The sequence below is a fragment of the Aspergillus brunneoviolaceus genome (genome assembly GCF_003184695.1).
Source record: "Aspergillus brunneoviolaceus CBS 621.78 unplaced genomic scaffold BO95scaffold_42, whole genome shotgun sequence".
In the NCBI taxonomy this organism is placed as follows: Eukaryota; Fungi; Ascomycota; class Eurotiomycetes; order Eurotiales; family Aspergillaceae; genus Aspergillus; species Aspergillus brunneoviolaceus.
The window spans coordinates 104,060-131,013 of NW_020290772.1; the positions used below are offsets into that span (position 1 = coordinate 104,060).

General features: G+C 56.0%; 9 protein-coding genes across 9 annotated transcripts; 6 read left to right on the plus strand and 3 right to left on the minus strand.

Annotated features, from left to right (window-relative positions):
• Positions 1 to 316: 316 nt before the first annotated feature.
• BO95DRAFT_167879 (putative beta-glucosidase) lies at positions 317 to 3,497 on the plus strand. Its single transcript, XM_025580777.1, has 11 exons — positions 317 to 658; positions 723 to 815; positions 877 to 984; positions 1,035 to 1,111; positions 1,168 to 1,275; positions 1,331 to 1,509; positions 1,557 to 1,625; positions 1,677 to 1,892; positions 1,941 to 2,238; positions 2,289 to 2,527; positions 2,587 to 3,497. Exons 1-11 carry the CDS (start codon positions 481 to 483, stop codon positions 3,365 to 3,367), a joined length of 2,346 nt encoding a protein of 781 aa, XP_025441207.1. The 5' UTR covers positions 317 to 480; the 3' UTR covers positions 3,368 to 3,497.
• Positions 3,498 to 4,440: 943 nt separating this feature from the next.
• Positions 4,441 to 7,066, plus strand: BO95DRAFT_482976 (uncharacterized protein; the record flags this gene model as incomplete). Its single annotated transcript, XM_025590273.1, has 3 exons — positions 4,441 to 6,279; positions 6,328 to 6,400; positions 6,618 to 7,066. Exons 1-3 carry the CDS (start codon positions 4,612 to 4,614, stop codon positions 7,064 to 7,066), a joined length of 2,190 nt encoding a protein of 729 aa, XP_025441208.1. The 5' UTR covers positions 4,441 to 4,611.
• Positions 7,067 to 7,420: 354 nt separating this feature from the next.
• BO95DRAFT_365448 (uncharacterized protein) lies at positions 7,421 to 8,845 on the minus strand (the record flags this gene model as incomplete). The annotated part of the gene is made up of 6 exons (XM_025582697.1): positions 7,421 to 7,593; positions 7,655 to 8,026; positions 8,105 to 8,160; positions 8,210 to 8,251; positions 8,343 to 8,558; positions 8,622 to 8,845. The coding sequence occupies 6 exons, from the start codon at positions 8,843 to 8,845 to the stop codon at positions 7,421 to 7,423; spliced, it is 1,083 nt and encodes a 360-aa protein (XP_025441209.1).
• Positions 8,846 to 9,248: 403 nt separating this feature from the next.
• BO95DRAFT_482978 (putative monooxygenase) lies at positions 9,249 to 10,618 on the plus strand (the record flags this gene model as incomplete). The annotated part of the gene is made up of 2 exons (XM_025590274.1): positions 9,249 to 9,302; positions 9,404 to 10,618. 2 exons carry the CDS (start codon positions 9,249 to 9,251, stop codon positions 10,616 to 10,618), a joined length of 1,269 nt encoding a protein of 422 aa, XP_025441210.1.
• BO95DRAFT_474268 (uncharacterized protein) lies at positions 10,426 to 12,864 on the minus strand. Its single transcript, XM_025589790.1, has 3 exons — positions 12,665 to 12,864; positions 12,457 to 12,582; positions 10,426 to 12,394 (listed from the first exon to the last, which is right to left on the minus strand). The coding sequence occupies exons 1-3, from the start codon at positions 12,686 to 12,688 to the stop codon at positions 10,808 to 10,810; spliced, it is 1,737 nt and encodes a 578-aa protein (XP_025441211.1). The 5' UTR covers positions 12,689 to 12,864; the 3' UTR covers positions 10,426 to 10,807.
• A 1,001-nt stretch (positions 12,865 to 13,865) lies between these two features.
• BO95DRAFT_415835 (GRAM and VASt domain-containing protein) lies at positions 13,866 to 18,242 on the plus strand (the record flags this gene model as incomplete). The annotated part of the gene is made up of 3 exons (XM_025584367.1): positions 13,866 to 14,305; positions 14,365 to 16,994; positions 17,050 to 18,242. 3 exons carry the CDS (start codon positions 13,866 to 13,868, stop codon positions 17,766 to 17,768), a joined length of 3,789 nt encoding a protein of 1,262 aa, XP_025441212.1. The 3' UTR covers positions 17,769 to 18,242.
• A 1,300-nt stretch (positions 18,243 to 19,542) lies between these two features.
• On the minus strand, positions 19,543 to 22,147 carry BO95DRAFT_443880 (DUF2985 domain-containing protein). Its single transcript, XM_025586752.1, has 4 exons — positions 21,396 to 22,147; positions 20,935 to 21,333; positions 20,805 to 20,879; positions 19,543 to 20,755 (listed from the first exon to the last, which is right to left on the minus strand). The coding sequence occupies exons 1-4, from the start codon at positions 22,018 to 22,020 to the stop codon at positions 19,995 to 19,997; spliced, it is 1,860 nt and encodes a 619-aa protein (XP_025441213.1). The 5' UTR covers positions 22,021 to 22,147; the 3' UTR covers positions 19,543 to 19,994.
• A 417-nt stretch (positions 22,148 to 22,564) lies between these two features.
• On the plus strand, positions 22,565 to 23,835 carry BO95DRAFT_168079 (uncharacterized protein). The gene has a single exon (XM_025580778.1). It carries the CDS (start codon positions 22,690 to 22,692, stop codon positions 23,731 to 23,733), a length of 1,044 nt encoding a protein of 347 aa, XP_025441214.1. The 5' UTR covers positions 22,565 to 22,689; the 3' UTR covers positions 23,734 to 23,835.
• A 753-nt stretch (positions 23,836 to 24,588) lies between these two features.
• BO95DRAFT_515307 (RNA recognition motif domain-containing protein) lies at positions 24,589 to 26,934 on the plus strand. Its single transcript, XM_025591740.1, has 4 exons — positions 24,589 to 25,142; positions 25,444 to 25,750; positions 25,821 to 26,057; positions 26,110 to 26,934. The coding sequence occupies exons 1-4, from the start codon at positions 24,928 to 24,930 to the stop codon at positions 26,461 to 26,463; spliced, it is 1,113 nt and encodes a 370-aa protein (XP_025441215.1). The 5' UTR covers positions 24,589 to 24,927; the 3' UTR covers positions 26,464 to 26,934.
• Positions 26,935 to 26,954: the final 20 nt, after the last annotated feature.

Here is a 26,954-nt window from a genome sequence, read left to right on the forward strand (position 1 = left end):
ACTTCACCATGGGAAATTTCACTTCTCCATCTTCAATTTATTCTGGCTCGTCGGGCCGGACCATTCGTCAATCAGGAATGGCTGTGCTCCGTCGTGTCTGCGGAATTGATTCGTCTTCTCATTCTCGCCTCCACGGTCCTGGTCTAGGCTAGTGATGCATTGCAGCTGGCTCTCATCTCCGAACCGATTGTCTGAGCAGCCTAAACTAGTTCATCTCTGCGGCCGTGTGGGATTTCCAGTGACGTTTGCTCTGGTTTCCCTGTTCTGTCGGGCCTCCGCTTCAATTGATTTCTTAAGCCCCGACTGCGCGATGGAGGAGGTTAAATACCACAACCCTTGCTCCTCGCTACTGGTCCGAGGGCGAGTTCCAGAATTGGCGAATTCCTCTTTTCTCTTCCTTTTCTCTTACCAGAATAGTGAAGAACAGATTGGGAGCCGGCTTCTTGATCCAACCCGCCTCCTTCGCTCGGTCTCACCAAGATGGGTGCTAGTTTGCTAACCAAGGGGCTTGCCCTCCTCCACCTCTGCGTCGGGTTAACGGCCGCAAGCAATGGCTCAACACCACTCTACAAGGACCCGCATGCTTCGGTGGATGATCGCGTCACTGATCTTCTGGGTCGCATGACGATCCACGATAAAACGGCGCAATTGCTGCAAGGTACGGGCTAGTCCTCGGTGGTCTGCGTCATGTCCTCGGATAATCTAAGTGTCAAGTGGTATAGGTGATCTCTCGAACTGGATGAACACCACGACTGGAGCGTTCAACTACTCCGGCCTCGTTGCGAACATGGAGCTGAAGGCTGGAGGATTCTACGGTAGGGGCTTCTTGCTGTGCGGATGATCCCGCGGTGAACCCACGGGCTGACTGGTGTTTAGTTGGGTATGCGGTCCCGTGGGACTGGATGGTGACGAACATCAAGCATGCGCAGGATTACCTGGTTCACAACACGACGCTTGGGATTCCGGCGCTTGTTCAGACGGAAGGTAAGGCTTCATGTGATCGTCTCTGGTAGGGTACATGCTAACAGTGGCAGGTATTCATGGATTCTTGGTTCAGAATGCCACCATCTTCAACTCGCCTATTGCATACGGTTGCTCTTTCAACCGTGAGGTTAGTGTGGTGCATCAAGAACACCCCGACGGCTGCAGTCTAACCAATTGAATTAGTTGGTCTACAAAATGGCCAAGATCATCAGTCAAGAAACTCTTACTCTTGGTGTCAATCAATTGTTCGCTCCCGTGGTTGATCTGGCCCGTGAGCTGCGCTATGGCCGGGTAGGTCCACGTTATTGGTATTCTTTCCAACTCACGGGCTGATGTTGTCATCCAGGTCGAAGAGACGTTCTCCGAGGACCCGTACCTTGCTGGCGAGATTGGCTACAATTACGTGAAAGGCCTGCAGAGTCTCAATGTTTCGGCCACCGTCAAGCACTTTGCCGGCTTCAGTGCACCCGAGCAGGGATTGAACACCGCGCCGGTTCAGGGAGGAGAAAGATACCTTCGTACCACGTGAGTAAGCCCGTCTGTCGGGTTAGATAATGCTAACGGCGCTAAAGCTGGCTGCACTCCTTCAAGCGGGCAATTATTGATGCAGGCGCATGGAGTGTCATGAGCGCCTACCACTCGTGAGTGTTGTCTCTCTTCCTGAATTAGGGCACCGACTTACTGGTACCAAGCTACGACGGCATCCCGGCTGTGGCCGATTATCTCACCTTGACAAAGATTCTAAGAGGAGAATGGGGCTTCAAACACTGGGTCTTTAGCGATGCTGGTGCGACCGATCGACTCTGCACGGCTTTCAAGCTTTGCCAGGCTTCGCCAATTGACATGGAATCGGTCACCCTGCAGGCACTCCCTGCTGGCAATGACGTTGAGATGGGTGGCGGTTCTTTGTAAGTGGCCTGGTTGCTGTGACATGGTAGGATGCTGATCCCATACAGCAATTTCCAAAAGATTCCCGAGCTCGTCGAGGCTGGAAAGCTGGACATCGAGACCGTCAACACGGCTGTTTCGCGTATTCTCCGCGCCAAGTTCGAGATGGGTCTCTTCGAGAATCCCTTCCCTGCTGCACCTGAGTCGCAGTGGCACAAGCTGATCCACAGCTCGGAAGCGGTCGAGCTTGCCAGAACCTTGGACAAGGAGTCTATCGTCCTACTGGAGAACCATAACAAGACCCTTCCCTTGAAGAAAAGCGGCAGTATTGCGGTCATTGGACCCATGGCCCACGGCTTCATGAACGTGAGTGGCCCAGACTATATCAGAAAAAGACATTGACTAAATTCCTAAAGTACGGAGACTACGTCATCTACAAGAGCCAGTACCGCGGCGTGACCCCTCTGGACGGCATCAAGGCCGCTGTCGGTGACAAGGCCACGGTCAACTACGCTCAAGGCTGCGAGCGCTGGAGCAACGACCAGTCCGGCTTCGATGAAGCCATCGCGGCTGCCAAGAAGTCCGACGTCGCTGTCGTCGTCGTGGGCACCTGGTCTCGCGACCAGACCGAGCTGTGGTCCGGCTTCAACGCGACGTAAGTTCTGCCGTTGCACATCTATCCCACATGATCCCAGCCACTAACCGATCCAAAAGTACCGGTGAGCACATCGACCTCGACAATCTCGCCCTCGTCGGCGCCCAAGGCCCGCTCGTCAAGGCCATTCTCGACACCGGCGTCCCCACGATCGTGGTTCTCTCCAGCGGGAAGCCCATCACCGACGTGACATGGCTCGCCAACTCGACCTCAGCGCTCGTGCAGCAATTCTACCCCTCCGAGCAAGGCGGCAACGCGCTGGCGGACGTGCTGTTCGGCGACTACAACCCTTCCGGCAAGCTGTCCGTCAGCTTCCCGCGCTTCGTCGGCGACCTGCCCATCTACTACGACTTCCTCAACTCGGCGCGCAACATCGGGCCCGCCGGCCACGCCTACCCCAACGGCACGCTGGACTTCGAGTCCCAGTACGTCCTGGGCGACCCCACCGCCATCTACGAGTTCGGGTACGGCAAGAGCTACGTCGAGTTTGCGTATGGGACGGTCCAGCTGAGCAAGACTAATGTCACGGCCTCGGACACGGTGACGGTCAGTGTGGACGTGACCAACACCGACGCCGCCCGCGACGGCACCGAGGTCGTGCAGGTGTACGTGTCGGACGTGATCGCGTCGGTGGTGGTGCCGAACCGCGCGCTGAAGGGTTTCGAGAAGGTGCTCATCCCCGCGGGCAAGACCACGACGGTGGAGATCGATCTGAAGGTCGAGGATCTGGGCCTGTGGAACCGATCGATGCAGTACGTCGTGGAGCCGGGGGCGTTCACGGTGCTGGTCGGGAGCAGCTCGTCGGACATCCGGGGGAATGCGACGTTCTATGTTGAGTAGGGGGCCGGACTTTGGTTTGCAAGGTAGTAGCTGCATTTCCTGATGTAGTTCATGCTGAGCAAACTATGATGAGTGAGGTTTATTTGAACATCTCAAATAGCTATCTTTGTGTGCAGTCAGAGACAAACGCTTTAGACATCCAATTGCTCCATGCTTCCACTTGATAATATGGGGATCAGGTGTGTCCATGAACCACGGTGCGAAGCCCTGTATCCGCTGCTCCTGAGGGTAGTGTAACGTGAACAAACCCTCCTCTTCGATGGGATGGTTACCTCCGCCGGGCCGAGTTGTAAAGCTACTCCGAGCCCACCTCAGGACCCCGAGCTCGAATGCCCCCACTCTTCCCGCGGGCTGCAATGGCCCAGTATCGCACTGTAGGTACCTCGAGGACAAAGCCCAATACCTCGCGCTAGCCGCAATCCATGGAATCCTCTAGACACTTGGTACCCCTTACAGCAGCCCTGAGGTAGCCAACTGTTGCAACCTTATGAGCCCCCTGCAGCCTGGTAGGTAATACTCTCGCTGGCTCTCTCTCTCTAGCTCGATTTCAATATAGGTGCTCATCCAAGACCCTCTTTACTCAACGCCAACGAACTGAGAGGGTTTCCTTTTTCGGCTTCAGTAGAGATGAAAGAATGGTCCGATGGCAGGATACTGCCTTTATTGGGGTTAGCACTGCCTCCAGTGAGGGTGAATTGATCCAATCTCTGAGCGTACCTCTCGGGCTTTATGGCCATGTTCTTCTGAGTACTATCCATCTGTCTGGACCGGGTGTAGGGGAGGTGGAACGGGAGACAGATGCCTGCTGTCAAGGAGGTGCGGATGATTAGTTTGGAGAGCATTGGGGGTGTTGGGTGGGTGCTGCTAGTCGACTATTGAGGCTTATGTATGTATTCATTGCCATCCATGATATACTCCTGACTCTCTCTCGACTGTCTACCTCGGCTCGGCCCCACCTCCACGGCCCCGATTGGACCCGAGGGGGGGGGGTAATGCCTCGGGCCCAGTCAGCGAGCGAGGAATTGCCGTGACAGTTCAGGTTCTGTTTACGCGGGGGCAAATCGACGATCCCCCAGACTGCCTGCCCACTGCCCAGTGCATACCCCGCATTCTTGACCCATGCATACTCTATAGGTACTCTACAGAGTCTACACACATTTACACACACAGCCTGGAGACTACCAAGCCATGCCACACCCTGCATCTCTCCCACCCGTCTCAGTGTGTGTATAGCATCTGCCACCATGGATAAACCTCCCCCCTCCAAGAGGCCTCGACTGTCCATGGCCTGCAACATCTGTCGACAACGCAAGGTCAAGTGTGATGCCGAATACCCCAAATGTCGCAACTGTCGCGTCCGGAATCAGGTCTGCGTGACGACCGATCCGCAGCGTCCGGGGGTGACGGGGTTCAGAGAGTGGCTGGACTTACCCCTGATGAGCAATGGGGGGAATATGAACGAGAAGGGAGACCATCTGCAACAGCAGCACCAGGAAGATCCGATCAGTCGAAGTCATGCTGTGCACTCACATGAAGCCACCCCCTCATCGCACAAAGAAGACAGTTTCTTAGCCACGGGGCAGCAACCAGCTGCAGCCGTGAATGAGGTCTCCCCCGTTCACCACCCGTTCGACACTGTCAGCGTTGAGGATGGATGTGACCGCACAAAAGTGCTCGGAGCAAGTAGCTCGCAATGTCTCGCCAAGTCTCTGGATGTATACTTCACAGCGGCGCGGCTGAAGCCGGTCACCGGGTTCTTTCGCCACGGAATGCGGTTCGCCGAGGAACTGGAGCTGCCGCTGTGTGTATCGCTGCCGGAACTGCCAAGTCCAGAGAATCGACAACGGTACTTGACGGCCTTCCTCTCGCGCATCCACCCGTTGTATCCGATCTTCCACGTGGAGCGGCTGGAAGCGGGCGTCGAGCAGCTGGCCACGTTAGCGGACTTTCGACATCTGCCGCATGAACGCATCCCCCGACTCGTGACGGCGTATCTGATCATGAGCCTGGGGGCGGATGAGCTCGCGCAGGGACAGACGGAGGATGGGGATCGGTACCTGCTCGCGGCGGCGGGGCTGCTCGCGCACGTCATCACGATCCCCTATCTGCCCGCGGTGCAGACGCTGCTGTTGTTCACGGTCACCTACCGCGGCCGCAATAAAGAGGGGCTGGCGTGGCAGACGCTGGGCATGGCGATCCGCGTGGCGTATACCCTGGGCCTGCACCGGCTCAGCGGGCTGGCGGCGCGACGGCAGTACATCCACCGGCGCGTGTGGCTGATCTGCTGGTCGCTCGAGAAGATGATGCATCTGGAGTCTGGGCGGCCGATGGCCATCACCGTCGAGCCGTGCCAGCCCGCCGAGGAGGACTTCCGCCCCGAGGACCGGTTCCTGCGGTGGCACGTCCAGCTCGCCGACTCCCAGGGGAACATCAGCCATCACATCTACAACCACCACCCGGGCACGACGCGCACGGCCCAGCAGATCCTGCTGGACACGGCGCGCCTCGACCAGGAGCTGCTGGCGTGGGCGAACCAGATTCCGTCCGATCTGCGGCCGGGCAACGATATCTTCTGTCCGCGCGAGGAGTTCCACCACGTCACCTTCTTGGCCATCCAGTACCACGAGGCGATGATCTCGTTGCATCGCGCCGCGCTGATCGCCCCGACGACGACGTTCGACGAGGAGGTCACGCGGTACTGCTCCGATGAGCCGTCGCAGCATCGTCTGCGCAACGGGGAGTCGATCTGTGTCAATAGTGCGCGGGCGATTGCCAAGTTGAGCATCGAGCTGTCGGAACGCGAGGCGGACTCGCAGATCATCACGGCGGGGCCGTCGATTCTGGCCTGCATCGTCCTGGGGATTTTCCTGATGAAACATCCTGGTTCGAAGCTGCGGGCGATGGACCTTCAGGTAATTTGGCGTGGTTAGTCTGTGGATCGCAAAGCTGATGAGTGGCAGCTGCTGAAAGCGTGTCTCGGATACACGAGCGTGCAGATGTCGAAATACGACGCCGATCCGCGGTTCTCTGAGGGTATGCACCTTTTCTTGTTGTTCTGTTAGCACCTTCCCTTGTTATTTTGTCACACCTTCCCTTGCTGTCTTGCTAGCATTTTCCATTGCTGTCTTGTCAGCGCTTTCCCTCTTTTTCTCTGTTAGCACCTTCCCTTCTTGTTCTACCAGCACCTCCCCTCGTTGTTCTGTCGCACCTTCCCTGCTGTCTTGTCTTCTACTAACCACTCGTGGAGCAGGCCTACATATCATGTACGACCAAATATCATCCTATCTCCACTCATACACCAGACCCAGTCTACAAACTCCCATCCAAAAACCCCCGCCCTACTCCGCCTTGACCCCCAACCCGCACCCGCATCCACGCCCCGCAAAGCCCGTCACCTCGCTCCCCACCCCCTCAGCGTTCGAGGTTATCACCCCGACCACCTGGCATCAGCTCGAAGACGACCTGCGGCGGTCGGAGACGTTGGCTCCGGGCAGCGGGCTGCGGGGGGTCGAGGAGCGGCCGGAGGTGTCCCTGGGACCCCCGGAGCGACTACCAGGGCAGCAGCTGTCGCCGGGGTTCATGGGGGGCGTGTCGTTAGTGGAAGGGTTCGAGGACCAGTATTATCCGTTCGCGGGGTATAACGTAGATGAGCTGTGGAATTGGATGTTGTATGGTGGCTCGCCTGACACGGGGGTATAATTCTGATAGTTGGGGGGTAGACGTTTCTGGGGGTTCCCCCCAGACCCCCGTCTTTTTTGAAATAGAGATTAACAACAATCTTAATCTTAAATTCTACACTATATAAAGTTCCTGGGGGTTCTCCCCAGACCCCCCTCTTTTCATAAATTGTAGCTGTCAACGACAATCGCCAACCTTCGGTTGACGATTACAACAGAAACTCCTCTGCCTCTACTACTTCCAGATACAGTACAAACAAAAAACTCATTCAACTAATACAATCATATACTCAATCCAAACTAAACCAGAGTACACAAACATCAAACCCGCAAAATCAACCACCCTTTCCCTGTTCCCCAGTTCCCCAGGACTAAATCAACCCATCGCCTCCAAATACGGAATCCCCGTCAACTTGTACGTCCGCTCACTCAACACAGGCTCCTGCACCGGCCGCTCCCTGGCGACCGGACACCGCTCCCCATCGCGCATCGCCACATTCGTCGGCGCAACATGCACCGCGTTCGGCCAGTGCGTCGTCCCCAGCCGCTCTACCAGCACATCCGGGTTAGCCAAACCTCCCAAATAACCCGCAGGGAGGAAGAAACATACGCTCGAAAGCCCCCTTCTTCCGCACCAAATCCTCCCGGCTCGCCTCACACACCGGCGTATAGCACGTGTACACCGCCAGCCGATCGACCGCCCCCGTCGGCGGCACGTTGTAATGCGGCGTCCGCGAGTCCCACACGATCAGATCGCCCGGCTCGCAGCACACCTTCTCCCACTGCAGCCCCCGCTCCGCCAGCCACGCCATGCCCCCCTCCGTGAACCCGAACCACTCCGGCGTCCACGCCGGGATCCGCGGCTCGTCGCGCGCCGCCATCGCCGCGTGGAACTCCGCCGACACGTTGTGCCCGCCTTTGCAGACGATCAGGCCGCCGTCGTTCGGGCCGCTGGGGTGCAGGTTGATGAGGCCTTGGAGGCCTGCATTATGCGCATTAGCATGAGGTCAAGGGGAGGGGAGGGGAGGGGAGGGGAGGGGAGGGAGGGCAGGAAACGTACAGCGGAACCCGGGCTTCGCGGGGTCTTGGTCCTGGTGGGGCCAGGGCTTGCTGTTTCTCTTCATCAGTATCCCTATTCCTATTCCCATCCTGCAAAAGACATCACTGTAAGAAAGGGGGGGAGTACTTCTCCGGTAAATCCTCGCGACTGCCACAGATACACACAGGTTAGCCATATCACCATCATACACTTCCCCAACACCCACATCCACACCCCAAGGAAAAGGAAAAGGACCTACTTCACAAACCCCACATTCACCACATCAAACGACACAATCAACTCCTCGTCGTCGTACACCTTGGCAAACGCGTCGATCACCCCCGCCTCCCCCCGGATATCCCACACCCACTGCTCGTGCGTCACCCCGTACGCCTGGATCATCCCCTTCTCGTTCAGCACGGGCAGCTTGGCGCGCCGCACCGTGCTCGCGTCGTGGCGGTTGTAGCCGAGTCCGCTTTTTGCGTCAAGCTGTCAGCTTTGATGTAGGGAAGAGATGGGGCGAAAGGGAGGGACATACAATCCCTCCAGATAACTCAGAAACGCATCCGCGTATTGATCCGCTCGCTCCCGCGGGATCGCGCCTTTGATCACCGCGTAGCCGTCGCGCGAGAGCGCGTCGCGGAAGTCGTTGTAGTTCGTCGGGAGGCCGTCGAAGGGCATGCGGTTTGCGCCGGGGAGCTTGGAGGTGGGTTGGGTGGATTTGGGGGGGAGGCTGGTGGTGGTGGTGGTGGTGGTGGACATTTTGGTGGTTTGGTTTTGAGTCTTTGTTTTGGAGTTGTTTGGTGGTGTTAGTTGTTGTGTCACAGGATTTGGGATTTGGGTGAAGGGGGCCATGTATATACCTTTCATTCTGGGGATGCGCGCTGCAGAGGCTTGACCTTGACTGCACCGATCTGCGCCGAGGTTAGGGCTCGGAGGGCCCCGAGACCCCCTACCTCCCCCCCCGTTCGGCCCCTCCTCGGGAGTGGGGATGCTTCGGGGGAGGATGAGGGCGCCGAGGTCAGCGGACACAAACACGGACTTGTAGTCGACACACACGTAGACTTGGAAATTCCCCGTCGAGGTAGACGGCCATCGCATAAGTGCTTTCATTTTCACTCTCGTCCGTATTCCCAGAATACGAACAGTCTGACAAATTGACAAAATGGAGCCCCTCAAAATCATCATCGTCGGCGGCGGGATCGCCGGCCTCGCAGCTGTACGTCCCCGTTACCCGTTACGTTATTCTAACCCTACTCCTTCACCTCAGCCATCCTCAGCCTGTACCCTTCTGTCTGATACGTTCCCTAACGAAAGCAGGCCATCGCCCTCCGCGCCCCGCGCCGCGAAATCCTCATCCTGGAACAATCCCCGCTGCACCGCGAAATCGGCGCCACCATCTCGCTCCAGCCCAACGCCTCGCGGATCGTCGAGTCGCAGTGGGGTCTGGCGGCCGCCCTGCGCGCCCGCGGCGCGATGGTCGACTCCGCCTTCGAGGTGTACGATCTCTCCGGCCAGCTGCAGACGCGGGTCCCGCTGCGCACGCGCGACAAGTACGGCGCCGAGCGCATGATCTACCACCGCGCGGACCTGCACGAGGCCCTGAAGCAGCGCGCGACCGACGGCGACTACCCCGGGGATGGGGTGCGGATTCGCACGGGCTGTCGGGTGCGGGCGGTGGATTGTGAGCGCGGGACGGTGCAGTTGGAGACCGGGGAGGTGGTGGGGGCGGATTTGGTGGTCGGGGCGGATGGGATCAAGAGCTTGGTGCGGCGGGCTGTTCTGGCTGAGGATGCGCAAGAGGGCGAAGGGGAGGCGCGGCCGACGGGGCTGTGTGCGTACCGCATGATGATCCCCACGGCGTCGCTGCTGCGGGAGCCGGCCTTTGCGGCGGTGGTGGATCCCCGCGAACCGAAGACGACGATGGTGGTCGGTGGGGACCGGCGGTTGGTCATGGGGCCGGCGCGCGAGGGGTCCATCTACGGCGTTGTGGCGCTCGTGCCGGATGAGCGGATGCATGAGTCTTCCCGCGACACCAGCTGGACGACCGAGGGGGATCGCGGCAAGATGCTGCAGACCTTCGCGGATTTCCCGGCCTGGGCGCAGACGCCCCTCCGGCTGGCGGAGGAGGTCGGGCTGTGGCAGCTCAGGGATCTGGATCCGTTGCGCACTTGGTGCAAGGGTCGGGTCATTTTGATCGGTGATGCGGCCCATGCGATGCTGCCGACGCAGGGCCAGGGCGCGAGCCAGGCCGTTGAGGATGCTGAGGCGCTGGGCGCGTTTTTTGAGGGGTTTGAGGAGGCTGGGAGTGGGGAGGAGGTGGGCAGGGTGCTTCAGAAGGTGTTTGAGTGTCGCTTTGAGCGCGCCTCCACCATCCAGGCGTATAGTCGGCAGGTCGCCAGGCCGGCGATGGATGCTGACTCGATCCGCGTGGCGATGAATCCGGCCGAGTTCATGGACTATAATTGCTCGTATCGGGGGGCGGCGGAGTGGTGGCGGAGGCAGACTGAGAGGAAGGCGGTTGAGTGTCGGTGACGGTGATGGTGATGGACTGGAGTTATGCTATGTCTAAGCGGTGGAGGTTTAGTCCTGAATCTATCTGGAGTTCAATAATGACTGTAGTCCATTGTTGATATGCACTAGAGGAACGTAACAGGTATTACCATATCAAATTGGTTCAGAGCCGCTAGACGTGAAACACTTTTCACCTAGATCACTAACCGCTCATTCAAACCCCTCAACCTTGGTCTCGGCATCATTGCTAGTTGTATCATTCTCAGTGTCACCGTCCTTGGCCGGGGCTTCGTCCCCCTGTGAGCTGGGATTTCTCGCCGGCTGCGGCGCCGCGCCTGCTCCCCCATTCCCCCCAGCAGCAGCAGCCTTGCTCTCCGCCGCCCGCCGGGTTTTGGCGCCTTCTTTCAGCTTCTCCCACCGTTCTCGGTACCGCCCCAGTACGTCGCGCAGCTTCTCATTCTCCCGGCCCATTTGACTCATCTCTTTCTCACTGCGTCGAATGGCCTCCTCCAGCTCTTTGATGCGTTGATCCTGTTCAGCCGCGGGCAAGGCCGAGTCTCCCACCGGCGACATAGCAGCCGACGAGCCGGGAGCGGGCTGGTCCGGCGAATGTGTGTTTGGGTGATGCATTGCCTTCAGCGACTGCTGCAACGCCATCGACGAAGACTGCGCATTGACCTCCCACATGTGCAACCGCTTGGACAGCGTGTCCGACAGCTGTCTCAACGCTTGGTTTTCCATCTGCAGCTCCTCCATGGTCTTCGGGTTCTGGAGGCTGTTGAACTTGTCGTTCCCTCGTCCGGATCGGCTGTTGCCCTGGATTCCCGACAAGCTCTGGCGGAGTTCGGGCGAGGACGGGGTCTCTCGCGCGTCCACAAAATCTTCATCCCCTTCGTCGATGCTGTTTCTACGGGCTTCCTTCTCCGCTCGAGTGAGAATCCCCGCGTACGACACGGTCCCACCAGTCGTGGGCACCACGTAGAATGACTCCGCGGGATTTCCCGTCGTCCCCCCGCCGGTCGTGTCGCGGATCGCTTGCAGGGCAGCCTTGGAGAAGATCTTGTTGATATCTGGGTCCGCAGAGTGGTGGGAGCGGTCGGACATGGCGTTGTATCGGTCAGTCCGGGTATCCGCGGCGGACTTGCGGTGGGCGGCTGATTCCGATGCCTCGGAGCCAAGCGGCAGGCCCGCAAACGCAAGGGGGGCCGAAATTCTGGAGATCAAACCCTCGAATGTCGAGTAGAATTTCTGGAATGGTTCTTCGGTCACAGAGGACCGGTTCTTCTGCGGGCCGGACTCGGAAGGATTAGGCGGCGCAAACTGCTGCGAGGTGATATCGGTGGGACTGGCCAGGGGCGGAGTCCGCGGCTGTTTCGATGTCGATGAACGACTGCCCCGTTCCTTCATTCCATGGGCCTGCATCCCGCGTAGCCTCGACTCGCTCGTCCGGATCTTGGCTGGGCCATCGGTCATCTTCGCCCCCGCTTGCTGGGACGTGAGGGTAGGGGAGGCCGGGGACGAGCGACGGGGCTGTGACGGGATGCCACGGGCCGACGCTAGGTTGCTGACAATCGAAGAAGACTCCCTTGACGGTAGCCGTGGGTGTCCTGACAGTCGGGGAGGCTGCTGCTGTGCATCTGCTCCCACCGCCAGATTTCTGGTGGTGCCCGCATCCGCGGACACAGCCTGGGGATTCCCTCCGGTCGAGGCAGGGTTGGAAGGGTTCTCATGCTGAAACCGGAGAATCTGCGCGAGTTTCTTGTGGTGTTGCTCCAGCAGATGGAGGGTTCGAAGGGCCTATGCGGAGATCAGAGTACGTTCGGACCCCCCTACGTAGGGACGACTCTACGCAAACGCACCTCACGGTCCGAGCTGTGCTGGGCTGCAGTTGCAAATTCGCCTGCGGCAAGATCATGTTCCTCGCTTGCTGCCACAGGATTCGACTTGCGAGTCTCAAGGACTGCGTTGCGAGCGTGGGTATGAGCCTAGATCCGAGCGAAAGGTCGGTCAGGCTAGGCTCTTTCCGAGGCTGAGTTGGCATGGAGGAGTAAACCAAGGGGGACTCACCAGAGTAAGAGGAGCGGACTCCATGGCTGTAGATTGTGTAGGGGACTTCCAAGTTGAAACCTGATCGATCAATCGAATATCATTGGCCAGGAATTAAGAGACTGATGATTCAAGGCACCGAGAAAACTTATGGAAGGTTTATTGAGGAGCTGATAAGAGCAAGATGAGGAGATATCCGGGATTGTTGGAGTGACGCCATGATTATTGACGAGGGGAAGATGAAAGATTCACCGCAACGGCTGAATGTGACGGTAACATTACCCGCTTTAGGAGGTGAGCTCGACTGTGGCTCTCTGTTCACCCCCTATTCCGGGAGACCAGAATGACAGAGCGGTGTATTGTACAGTACGCAGTCCTCCGTAAGTTATTTACTATTCACTGCTATTTGAAAATTCCCGACAGGAGATTTTATAGATTTAATCAGGAATTAATTCCTCCGTACGGAGAGATAGGGGAGTCTAGAATCTAGTCTTGTCAGAAAGAGCTCCGACCGTCTCAGGCTAACAATAGACTCCAAGAGTCTCAAATTATTTCCGGCTACGTACACCGAAAGTGTCACATCGTTGGTTTGTCGATCGGGGGGGGGGGGGGGGGGGTCGGTCTCCACTCAGCTTAAGATAGATCGTATTCGTACTGTTCTGTTTGTGGAGAGGCGGCTAGAAGCATTCATTCTATCCATGTGTTGGCCTCAACCTTAAGGCTGAACCTCTACTTTCTCTCTCTTCCTCCTGTTGCTGCTACTCATCGTCATTGCCGCCTCCATCTCTTCCGCACTTCTTCTCCCCCCCCTCCTCTCCTCTTCTCTTCCCCCCAATCCACATTTTCCCCTGATCCGGTTCTCAATTCCACCTCCTCCTCTTTTCACGTCGCTTCCTTCTCTTGGGTTACATTTCTTCAAAGCTCTTGAAGAACCCCATATCCTGACCCGAAGAAGGACAATTCATTGTTGCGGTTCTGCGAACCTCTCCAGCAACTTCGTCTTTCCGTTTCCCCTCATCTTCCCCTTCAGTGATCTTCGCCTTCGATTTTATTGTTGCGACAATTGGTTAGAGAGATAGACCGGTTCTACACTCTATCATGCTTCTTTCAATGTTCATAGTTTGATCCAGTCCCTCCAGTACCCTTGTTCCCTTGTTTCCTTCTGTACATCAAAAAACCACCTTCCCCCCTTTCCGCTTACGCCCTCATACTTCCTGCCGCCATGGACGAATCTCTCCTCTCCGACCCCGTTCCGCCCCCCTCGTCCGACCTCCGAAGTCTGAGCTCTTCCGGTCGCACCAAGACGACGCCCATAGATCTAGAGACCATGGCAAGCTCCGGTCGCAGCAATGGCCGCTCCTCGTCCATCGACTCCAGCTCCGACAGGCCGAAATCACAGTCCGGCGATGCGGACTCCGCCAAGGCAGGCTCCAGCGGATTCTCCAAGCTACTAGCCGCGCGTCGCAACAAGAAAAAGAGGAAGGACACCCAGAAGCAACCAGACGAACTGCCAACTCAGTATGAGTTGGAGGATGACCAGCACATACAGGACAGTCGCTCAAACGAACCGTGGAATGGCAATCCGTCTTTGATCAACGACCTGCCGCCCCCTCCGGACAACGACGCTATCAACCTCCTCACCGATGACTCCGAACCTGACCGGTGGGTGTAGCCGACTCGCAAACAATGAAATCTAGACTGACTGACCGTCCTTTTCTTAGCACGCCACCACTCACCTCGCATAACTCCCATAGTGGCTTCTACACCTCGTCCTCCCCTTTGATCAAAACAACCTCCGTGGAAGCTACCGATGATGGTGCTCAGGGAGACCTCGAGTCGGTCGTCAGTGGTCCGAGTGCCGGTCCAGAGTCGATTCCAGACTCGGAACGCTCAAGGCCCACGAGCCAACACGGTCATACCCTAAGTGTACCTTCATCTGGAAAGAAGAGGGGCACCTCTCCCGGTCGACGATTCAAGAATCCTTTCACGTCGAACTCGGAGAAGAAGCCCAATCGAGATAGAACAAACTCGACATCCGCAGAAAGCACGAAAAGCACGAAAAGCAGAAGTGGTAGTGTGTCGGCAAAAAAGGCCCCTGTCATAGTTGAAGACGAGCCTGTTCCCAAAATCCCGGCCCCGATTTTGACGGACTTGAAGGAGGACAAACCGCTCTCCTTGGAGGCTCCTGCTCCAAGGACGCCCCCCCACACAGCGATCCCGCAACCCTCGACCACGGTAACCCCTCCGACTCCGCGGACAACAGAATTCCCCAAGTTCTTCGCCTCTCCGGAGGTGGCGGCCTCGCCCGACTCGATGCACTCGAAGGACGGTGTCGTGGTCAGCCCGTCTGGCAATATGATCTCCCATCGGCGCGTGCGGTCTGCCTCGGCTGCAAGCCACAAACCGAGCAAGCTGTCGAATTCTATATCTGCCATGGGTCCCACCGCAGAGGAGACCAAGGCGACGTCGAAAGCTCCCCCGAGCGCCCAGCAGTCGAGCTTCTTTTCGTCGGTCTTTTCTGCCGCACAGAATGCCGCATCATCCCTCAGCAGCAGCCTCAATGCGCAATCGAAAGGTCGCAGCGTCAGTCAGGCAGGGGCGGGAGAGCACGACAATCGTGCTACCGCTGAGAAACAGGAAAGTTCGACTCAGGCGGTGGAAAGCAGAAAGTCAGACGAGAAGAAGCCCATGGCTGTTGACACCCTGGGATCGGGTAACCTGGATTTTAGCCACTTGGACATAGCAATCCCTCCTGGTGGATCAGTCTCGACTCCAGACGGGGTGGTAATTACCAAGCCTGAGCTACCATCAGATCGGCGCAAAGGCCCTGGCGTTCTGCAGCGTGATGAAGAAGCTGCTAGACTGGAAGATAGCCGCGCTGCTCGAGCAGTCACCATGGCCTACGAGCAACCGGCCGCCACCTCTCTCGCCCCGCCCATGGATGACGGCGTTGATGGCCAATCCAGCACATCGCTCACTAGGGAAGGGACTGGGAACCAGACGACGCCCAGCGGCAGCGTTGTGGAGGGCGAGTTGGGAGGTACCCGGCCATATCGAAGCGGTAGCATCCGAAGCCGGATGGCCCGGCGGAGAAATCGTGGCTCATCTGGAGCCACCACTTCGACGATCGGCGCGATTGGTGCCAGCGCAATAGCCCTAGGAGCCCCTGGGGCTAATGCCAGTGTGCCACGGCTCACCGGATTCGCTGTTGCTAGCAAAAAGCGTAACCGGGACTTCCATCAATTGTTCCGCAGTGTCCCCGAAGATGACTACTTGATTGAGGATTATAGCTGCGCTTTGCAGCGAGAGATCATTCTGGCTGGTCGCATCTACATCTCTGAGGGGCATATCTGCTTCTCCAGCAACATTCTGGGATGGGTGACAACCCTCGTTATCAGCTTCGATGAGGTTGTGGCGATTGAGAAGGAGTCAACCGCGATGGTCTTTCCAAATGCGATTGCGATCCAGACTCTTCATGCGCGACACACCTTCCGTAGTCTTCTGAGTCGAGAGTCCACATATGATCTTATGGTCAACATCTGGAAGATCAACCATCCTGCCCTCAAGAGCTCAGCAAACGGAACCAGGGTCACTGACGGCACCGGAGACAAGACGGAAAAGGCCGCTGAAAGCGACGTGGAAAGTGACGACGAAGACGAGATTTATGATGAGGATGAGGAAGGGGACAATGCCGACAGCATCTTCGAAGGAGCCACCAGTGTTCATGGCAGCGAGAAGTCTGTCCCCTCAAAGACAATCAGTCGCCAAGCCTCAGGGCTCCTCCAAGGCGCCAATAATGGACAATCGGCTTCGAACGGTGAGGCCAAAGGTAGCAAAGCGAGCTCCCCCAGCGACGGTGATACGGATTTCCCTGGACCCGCTACCCACGCGCCTACTGAGTTCACTGATCCTTCGGGACAGTACGATAAGGTGATCAAGGACGAAATCATTCCTGCTCCTCTAGGCAAAGTATACTCCTACATCTTCGGCCCCGCATCAGGCGCATTCGTACCCAAATTTCTGGTCGAGAATCAGAAGTCTGGCGAGCTTCAGTTTGAGAGCGGTAACAAAGGTCTTACCAACGAGAGTAAAACCCGGAAATACTCGTACATCAAGCCACTAAATGGATCCATTGGGCCCAAGCAGACCAAATGTATCAGCACAGAGAGCTTGGACTTTTTGGATCTGGAGAAGGCAGTGCTGGTCACTTTGAGTACCCAAACGCCCGATGTTCCAAGCGGTAATGTCTTCTGTACGAAGACCAAATACCTTTTCACTTGGGCGGCGAACAACCAAACCCGGTTCCTGATGACCTGTACTATCGAGTGGTCCGGAAAAAGCTGGCTGAAAGGTATGTTTTCTCTGAAGTGGCCTGAGACGGTAGCAGGTATGCTGATCGTGACTAGGTCCCATTGAAAAGGGTGCCATTGATGGCCAAACCTCATTCGGAACTGAGCTTGTGAATGCTCTCAAGGCTGCAGTTGCACCACGCGGTCGCGCCGGCGGTGCCAAGTCCGGTAAAGGCAAGGGCCGCCGCAAGAGAAGTGAGTCCGCTCAAGAAGACTCTGCATCAGAGACAAAGGTAGCAGAGAAGGCAGCTGCTGAGAAAGCAACATCGTGGGGACCCTTGGAACCGCTACATGGGATTCTCGGGCCTGTATCGGACATGGTCACGCCTTTGCTGAGCGGCAATGTAACCATCGTGATCATCGGCATTCTTCTCTTCATACTCTTCTTCCGAAGCCCTTCTCAGTCGTCGACGATGTCTCACGATATCGGGTGTCCGGGCTATTCCTTGCCTCAGCGTCTCGCTGCCTACGAAGAGATGTGGCGCCGAGAGGAAAGTGAGCTCTGGAGCTGGCTGGAAGATCGAGTTGGCATGGATGGTCTGGCCTTTCCGACGGTCAGCCAGCCGTCCGGTTCGCGGACGCACCATCTGTCGAGAAAGATGCAAGGTGAGCGTGCGCTCGCCGGCAGAGTGGATGAAGAGAAGATGTCTGATCTCGAGATGGACCATGCCATCCGGTCCACACGCGAGCGGCTCGACACGCTGGAGAAGATTCTTTCTAGCCGACGATCCGACGCAAAGCCAGTGGAGCAAGAACTTCTCCACGGGGAGTTGTAAATAATGTTTGGTTCTCCCTCAGACAAAAGCGACAATTACAATATGTGACTCTGTACAGGGCCAGTCCTTGCTTGGCTGGTGATTGAACCCAGTCTCTCGTGACTTTTCTTATCTTCCATGTTTGTTCAGCGAGTTCTCTGTGTGGTCGGCACACTTGATTTAAATTTCTGATTTTTTTGAGCTGAATCCAGCAGTTGGTCCTCTGAGCATCATCAATCTGGGATTTGCATGTTTTATGCCTATGGAGGCAGATTATCTGTTTGATTCTTATCATCTTTTACAGATACTTCCTGGTCTATCGTTGAAAGCTTTGTCTCCGCTCTGATAATCAGTGTCGAGCGTGAGTATTTCTTTTTGTTGTACATGAACCCAACCCTCACTCGTTCCTTCATCATATGTCTATACAGAGATCCGATACTAGGCTAGACCCCAGCACTAGCTGGAATCATTTCCTATCTTACACTCTACTCAGTTGCTACTCATACATGGAAGACTGGACACGTCTGCAATACTAATAATTTAAGCGAACCCTCAACCGAGGCAAGGTAAGAAAAACTAAGAACCCACCCTTATATGCCACCCGGTTCTACATCACCCGCCTTTATCCCCGTCTCCGCTTCATCCCACACTGTTCTAGGGGACTAGGGACAAAATCAGTACCACCCCATCCGCGTCGTCCGCGCATTATGCACCCCGTACAGCTTCAGATCCAGACACTGGTCACACAGCCCCACGTTGTCCCGCTCCCACTTGGACAGCACCATGGGCAGATCCTTGGCGGGCTGGCACGGCTCGCGCTGCGGCGCCGGCCGCCTCTTGGCCGCCGCGCACCACTGGATGTCCGTCCGGTACAGGTGATTGCACCCGGCGTAGTGACTGTAGACTTGCTCGCACATTTTGGGGCGAGCTGCTGTACCCAGTAGCTTTGGGTCGAGCCTGTTGATTCGGGGCCGGGTGGTGGTTTGGTTTGTGGGGTTAGTTAGCTGGTGATGTTCGTCGGTTTGGGATGGGAAGGGAAGGGTTGAGTTGGGTGTGCGTAGCAAGGAGGCTGAGAAAGCTAATGCCTTAGTGAGTTGGTTGGGTTTATATATCCGTCCGTCCAGGATGGGAGCCTCTTTTTTTTGTAAGGGCTTTGTTGGCGTTGTCTGGGGTTAGCTCGCGCTAATGCTTGGATCGGTCTTTTGGGTGCGTTTGGGTTTCGGAGCGTCTAAGGTTGTTGAGCTGCGTCTTGTTGTCTTTGTGGATGATGGGGAGGTCCGGTACTTTCTTTGCTGGTGGCGGTGCTTTGCGGGGGATGGGGGGGGGGGCGGCTTGGTTCTTTTGTGTTGTTGTTTTAGTTAGTGCGTTGTAGGGGATGGGGATGGGGATGGGGCATGTGCATGAAGGAGGAACTTGTCTGTTGCTGGGTTTGGGTTGGGTCGGGTTGGGAGCATTACTTCTTGTGGGGGTTGTTGACGGTGAAGCTTGGACGGGTGTTTGCTTGATACAGCACCCTGGTGCACAAGAGCTTTCAGTTGTATCAAGATTCTATAGTTCGGGTGTGGTGGCTCTACATGGCGGGCGGGTAGTTCCGCGGTGCTTCTCTGTCTTGGGGCTGGTTGTGCCCTCTTTGTTTTGTGTTTGGGTTCTGGCTGACGTCTTTGTTGTGGGTTCGGTTGTTTGCGTGGGATGGAACTGTAAGGCTTAATGGTGGTTGCGCTTCATCAGCGAAGGAAAGGGCTGTTTGGGTCCAGGATTCATGACCTCAGTTCCTATGCCGAATTCTACATCCACTGGAAGAAAGCAACAGAAAACAATAGAGGAAGAAGAAAAGTAACATGCTCTTGGTATCAAATGCCTAAGACGAGTAAATCAAAATAAGCTAGTTTTGAAACAGCAAACGGGATATAGATATATATATGCGTTGAGCGACCAAAGTGATATCATCAAAATCAAGATATTGACAAGCAAATAGCAGAAAAGCAAGCAGCGAGCTCTTAGTAAAAAGCCACGACTCATCTAGGACGCCGTGTATTTTTAGCATACCATTGTTGTGGATTTTCAGGGTCGCTGAAGTGAGTAAGTTCCTGTGGAACGATTAAAACGGACGACGTGCCGTTGGGTTAGGTTGATTATTCGTAGTTGTCCAGCGGAGTATAGGTCTGGGAATGTCGTGGCTTCGTAGAGATAGCGTGCATTATCCCTCGCGGGGAGAGCAATTATCATATTGTAGTCGGACAGCGCAGATCAAGACACCGTCGGGAAAGGTTCCGTGTCTTCGGCCCGCGACGAGGTGGAATGGGAACGAGTCAAGGGTGATTGATGCTCGGGTTTGCTCTGTTCCTCCTTGCGTCTCTTCTTTCGCATCTTCTTCATCGCTTCTTGCGTAAGCTCCTGTCGGAAGAGGCGCTCGACCACGTCCTTCTTGCGTGTCCTCCGATCTCCGATCATGATCAGGACCCCACCGGAGATATTGCAACAGATCGAGCAGCAGAGGATGACAGTGGTCAACGCAAATGGGCGCACGTGGTAGCTGATGCCCCAAGTGCAGGCACCTAAAGCAATCTGGAACAGCGAGTGACAGTCTAGCAGGACCACAATAGCAATGAGCATGCGCAGCGGAAAGGCATGGTGGGTGAAAGTTTCGTGCGGTTTGTAGAAAGTGTGCGAATTGGCAAGCTTGGTTTGGTGGTGGATCAGTTTGGCCTGCTGCGCCGGTCCAAGCACGCTGAACTCGTGTTCTTCCTCCTTTGGAGTGTCGCCGAATTCAACGTCCACGTCCTCCTCTCGGCGTGAAGGCAAATCGTTCTTGTTCTTGAGATCGGGAAGTCGGCGCTTTCGACGGATCTTCCATGTCAGGAAGGTATAACGTGCGATGAAGATCATGTGATATGTGTCGATGGCGCGAAACGGAGCCAAACCATCACCCATGACGGCAAACAGGGCCACAAGAACATTGTCGATGACGTTGATGAGATACGACTGCCGGCCTCCGACGTTGATCCAACCTTGGTGATCTATCAGCATGTTTGGAGCGGAACGGGACGGGATACACACCGATCAAGAACAACACCCACGCCAGACCGAAAAGCGTAATCAACGTGGCGTATAATGTGACCAAGAATCCCAGCGCTGAGAGATTAATGCGTTAGTGACCCGCTCGTTCCGTAGCAATGGCCAGACATACGCTTAGAGACATATTTCCCAAAACCTTTCATGGCACGCTTGAACTTGGACCTCCGCGAGTGCAACATGTGCCGGACATGGTCGTTCAGTTCTTCAATCTCCTCGGGAGACCACCCGGCAAGATCGCTACCTTCGGGCAGGACAGCAAATCGAGGCCCGCCGCCTTCGTCAACCACAGAAGTGAGGGTGTGCTCGATGGAAGGACGGACGGCGGGCTCCTGGCCCTTTTCGTAGCCCTCATCTTCGCCCTCATCACTGGTCGACGATTCAAGGTTCCTCAGAGGTGCAGGCGGTGGTGAAAGGGTATAGGTCTGATTACGGTTCAAGAAAGGCCCCAGATTAGGAACGAATAATGAGTTCTGGACGTTGGTGAGGGTGGAAAGTGCCGACACTTCGGGATCTGCGGGATACTGATATCAGTGGGGCCCTGCGGGGTTGAGTTGTGCGACAACGGCGACTTACCGATCACATCCAAGACATCCACAATATGAGACCGATATTCGTCGCCTAAGTCCGCCGTCTGAGCCGGTGCACTCCCACTCACGGTTGACGCGCGATTCCTGGTAAAGCGGTTTGCGGGCACCCCACCCGACCAGCGCATGAAACCGCGGCTCCCCCGTCGTGGAATTTGCAGTGATTCGGGATTCTGCTGTGGCAACGGTGGTAGGGAATCAGCAGCTACTCCGGGACTCTGTGGAGAGGCTTCTTCGTGAAGAGTGTGCATCTGATCTCCTGTCGCGAACCGAGTGAGAAGAACCGGGTTGGGGGCAGTCGACCATCGTCCCGGTCGGGGCTCGGAGCTGCTGCGGCGACGGTTTCCCTGCCAGGCATCATCATCATCTTCATCGTTCGCATCGGGCCTGGATGGGGTAAGATCGACTTGGGAGGCTAAAGGTCGATTGGGAGTCTGTGCATTGCGTTGAGATTGTACACCAGAGCTGTCAAAGGAGGGGAGGCGCTGGAGTCTAATCGAGGGCCGTCGAGAGCGCAGCGAAGGCGCCCGTGGACGTGCCGGGTATGACGTCGGTCGGAGGTGGTCGGGTTCAGGAGAGTTAGAGGCACCACAGACAGGCTCAATAGAATCCATTGCAGGCCAACAGAGACCTGATGGGATGAGGTCTAAAAGACAGTGACTAAAGAAGATTCACTAGGCATGAAGGGGATGAGGGGATGAGGGGAGGCGAAAAAGAGAGAATAAGGAAGAGGAAAAGCAGGAAGACGACCGAAAGACCTTCAGGTGTTGGAAGGGACCAAAGCTTAATTTATCCATTATTATTGGACCCAGCCCAGACCACGGGTGGTGGCACAAACCAATTCCTAAGCCGTTCGTTGTTCGTATACAATTTATTCCCAAGCTGCAAGATGCAAGATGCAAGATGCAAGTCAGATCATTCATTCATTCATTCATTTATTCATTTATTTGTTCATTAATTCATTCATTCAACCATTCAACCATTCAGTCTTCCAACCTCTGCATGTTTCCCTGTGAATGTCCCAGACAATGACACTCTCAAATCAACACTGTGCAGCCATGTGTTAATAACCCCCTCTTCCTCCTAACCATCGTGATGGCATCTCAATCTGTATCCTTTGGTCTGTCTCGATTTCTCCCCTTCCTGCGTAAGCACTAACTTAGCAATTAAAGTCGCAAGACTTCGCGGTGGCCATTCTTCCCCAGCCATATACATTCAGCCATAGTTGTTTCTAACTCGACTTCGGATTCTGCTTCAATTCTGCTTTGATCAGCGTCACTAATATGGCAGGAAAGATCAAGAAAACTATCTCCAAGACAGCGCAGGCTCCTTTGAGTCCAACTGACCGCGTTGAAGACACCTATTCGCCGTACACTGACCAGTTCTTTGCCGACATGGCCACCAAGATTGCAGTTACATTTCCATACGAGGAATTCGCAGCTTATCATGGTTGCAGCCCGAGCCATCTCGCGGGGGCGATGAGTGCCCTAGTCCTCGCGCCTCTCTCGGATCCCACCTTCACACAGCATAGAGATCGCAATATGAGCATTGCACAACACGGGCAGTACATGATAGCTATGTGGAGCGCTCATTTTGAGCAAGTCTTGCTGACTACCTCTGGGAAAGCAAAGAAGCGGTCACGATTGAGGCCATCTGCTAGCACTGCCCCCTCTCCGCCTGGTTCCCCGCCCTTGTTATCCGATGTACCTTTGCAATCTGCCAAGGATGTCGCGGAGGGAAAGCCTACGAGCACCAGCGAAGACTCTGAAAGCCTACCTCGTGACACGTCTGCTATCAAGTCGAGCTCGCCAGCAGGCCAGCAGGCTACCACCACAGGCGTGAAGCGTCAACACGATAAGTCAAGCGACATGAGCGAAGACACTCATGCAACCGTCCCAACCATGCCAACCTCATCCAAAGATGATGGCATACGTAGCTCGAGGCGTCGAAAGATCGACCCTTCCTCTGAGAAGTACCCGTCTCAGCAGGGGCCGGAGGACTTCATGGGCGCTGTTGCTGTTGGGGCTGGCAGCACATCAACGACATCGCTTCCAGATCCCGTCGTTCGTCCATACGGAGATAGAGACGGGAACAGCAGTACATTGCCTGTGGCCGTTGAGGAGGGACAGGAAAATCGCTCACCTGGGACTAAGCGTACACCCAGTGAGCAACGACGCGAGACAACCAGCAAAAAGCATGCCACACGCAATGCTCGCAGAAGACTGTCACCATTTGCGGAAGATGCAATAGACACGGCTGTCTTCAGCGAGCAGGGTCTGCAAGAGCGAATGAATGGTTCAGAGGTTGATCTAGCAAATACGTCGTGACACAACTACGGCATATCTGCTGAGTCTGTCAATACAGCCTCATCAGGCGAATTGGCGGCTCCCCCAATAGTCTAAAACTGTGCTTGGCTATTGGTTGATTGCAGCGAGGATCCTCCGGGCTGGTCCCGAGAGCTTAATGGTATCTTAGTCCAGTTAATTCGTGCATTCAGCTCCTGAAATGCATCCATCAATGCGAAGCTGTCTCAAGTGACAGTCATACTAAGCAATTGGCGAGATCGGAGGAGGAGGGGTACTGAGGGGTAATGCGCAATGCGAGGAAGGTTCGCGATAGAGCGAGACTCCACCACGGGAAAGCAGGGCAGCGGGAAAGTCACAGTGGGACAGGTGAGGTAGTGGAGCGATCGAGAGGGGGGACGCTTCTGACTAATGGAAAGAATCATTGAATAGGTGGGAGGGGGAAGGAAGGAGTCAGATATTGCAAAGAAAGTCTCAGTTATCCACCTGTCGATATAGAAGAATAACACGTAGAATATAGGAGGATAGGAGGCTAGTAGGAGAGGAGGAGAGGAGGAGAGCATCCTTGATCAGAGGGAAGGAGGATTGTTCCTGCCTGAAGGTTGATAATGAGAAAGTGAGTCAAGCAAGAGGGTACGGTACGGTAGTTACTGGGTAGCAGTGATGTCAGACCGTCCACCGCCTAGACCGCCCGACCGGAAAGTCCACGTCGGGCGTCTATTTCGGGTTTAGTCTCTTAGTCCCTTCAGGCATCAAAGACATCTTCAGGCATTTTAAGGCAGCTTATTACCTCCTTGGGTTTAGTTCCGCCACCTCCCTCGTCGCCTGCCCTTTTCTCTCACCTTCTCCTTGTCTCGCCGCCCTCCCCCCCCCCCCCCCAGTCGACCTCATCCTTCCTCAAGACAAATCTTCTTCCTCTTCCACTGCAACTCAATTTCACTTCCCCCCCCTCTTCCCGTCAACTTTCATATCTAGGGCACCAAGCTACCCTTTTCCTTCCTCCTTCTTCTCTTTTCCATCTTCGCCCCCCTCTTCAAGTTAATTCCCACTTCCAATCCTCAAGCACAAGGCAGCTTCAAGCTCTTCTGAGTCCTTTGTTGCATCCCGACACACAGCTACACACATCCCCCGGTCAAGTCAATCCGCGCGCGCAAACCTCCCCCCACCTTACCACCTCAATCACCTATCTCGACCTTTTGTGTGTCCTCAGCCTTCAAGATGTCTACTGCCGTTGAAAACACCACCGACAACGTCGCCGCTACCCCCGCCGCCACCGCCCCGGAGGCTACTACCAACGGCACTGCTCCTGCTCCTGCCCAGTCTACGGACGCGGCCGCCGCCAGTGCCGATGAAGGACGTCGGTTGTACATTGGGAACCTCGCTTATGCGACCACTGAGGGGGAGCTCAAGGAGTTCTTCCAGAACTACAAGATGTAAGTGCTGCTCCTTCCCTGTTGCTCGCGCTTCCGTCCACCTGGCCTCTTCCTTCCCTTGGTCTGAGCGGCGTCCAATCCACGGCCCACGAGTAACTGGGGGTGACCGCGCACAATCAAAAATAATATGATTCCCCGTGCGCACTTTGGGTTTCGCTTTGGCAGTGGTCGTCTTCGAATTTGTAGCCCCTTTAGTGGACACTTTGCCTTGGACGCTTCTGTTACCACCTTCTGCCTGACCCGTCTCTACGGATAAATGGTCTCTAGTTTACCGCAAGACTAATCAACTGTCATCACCTAGTGAGAGCGTCTCCATTCCTGTGAACCCCCGTACCAACCGTCCCGTTGGCTATGCCTTCGTGGACTTGGCCACCGCTCACGAGGCGACCGCTGCTATTGAGGAGCTGTCTGGAAAGGAGATCCTTCAGCGCAAGGTCTCCGTGCAGCTCGCCCGCAAGCCTGAGCCTGCCGAGGCCAAGGCTGAGGGTGCCGCAAGTGGCGGTGAGGGCGCCAGCGGTGCTGAAGGTCGCAAGAGATCTGGTGGTCGTGCCCGTGGCCGTGGCCGTGGCCGCGGTCGTGGTGGCCGCCTGCCCCGTGGAGGACGCTCGGTAGGCTCTATCTGCAGCTTGTCGTGATTTTGCAGTACTCTCTAGGCTAATACTTGCTCTCGGTTTCCAGCCCCCAGCCCAAGCTGAGCAGGCCCCTACCGAGCCCATCAACGTCCCTGGTCAGGTCGCCCCCTTGACTGAGGTCACCAACCAGAACGAGACCGTTGCCGCTCCTGAGGCTGGCAAGCAGACCGGCAAGCCCCGTGCTCCTCGTGCTCAGAAGCAGCGTGGCCCTCCTGAGGATGGAATCCCTTCCAAGACTAAGGTTATGGTTGCCAACCTTCCCTATGACCTGAGCGAGGACAAGGTATGATCTAGTCGACGTATACTAGCACTGCGCATGACTAACCCTCTAATAGCTCAAGGAGATCTTCGCCGACTACCAGCCCGTTTCCGCCAAGATCGCCCTCCGCCCCATCCCCCGCTTCATGATCAAGAAGCTCCAGGCTCGCAACGAGCGCCGCAAGGGTCGTGGCTTTGGCTTCGTCACCCTCGGTTCCGAAGAGCTCCAGGAGAAGGCCGTGAACGAGATGAACGGCAAGGAAATTGAGGGCCGCGAGATTGCTGTCAAGGTTGCCATCGATAGCCCTGGCAAGGAAGATGATGCCGTCCCGGTGACTGAGAAGACTGAGAAGACCGAGGAGGCCACCGAGGCCACCGAGGCTCCAGCTCAGGAGAATGCTGCTCCGGCGGCTGCTGCTGCTGCTGAGTAAAGGACAAGTTCGTTCCTCACCTGAACGAGTGATCCCTGATGGAATAATCAGGGAGGGATCGAGGTGACGACAGAGTCGGGAGCCGTCATCTGGAGGCGGTATCTAGTCGTGGTCGTTCGTCAGGCGGCCAGTGTTGTCATTTTTCCAGTCGGGGGTTGGATAGATGACAAGACAGCCACCGAAAACGTTCTACTGAAAAAGTTGTGGACGATTTCATCCTGATTGAGTTGGTCTGCGCCGGAGGAGTGGTTATTTTTTTCAACTTTTCTTTCCAATAACCTATCTTATGTCTTGCTATATACGGATTCCCGAAAAGGCTCCGTGCGGTGAGGCGGGAGACGAAAACCCCGTAATGTGTGGTGGTGACGGAAGAACCTGGCTTTTGTTCACGAATCTTGCTCTTGTGCTCCTGTATCTTAGCCCCCATTTATCGAAGTGATGATTAGCCGCAAGGCTGGCCTTGTAATGATGATCTGGTGTCTCTGTTTGTT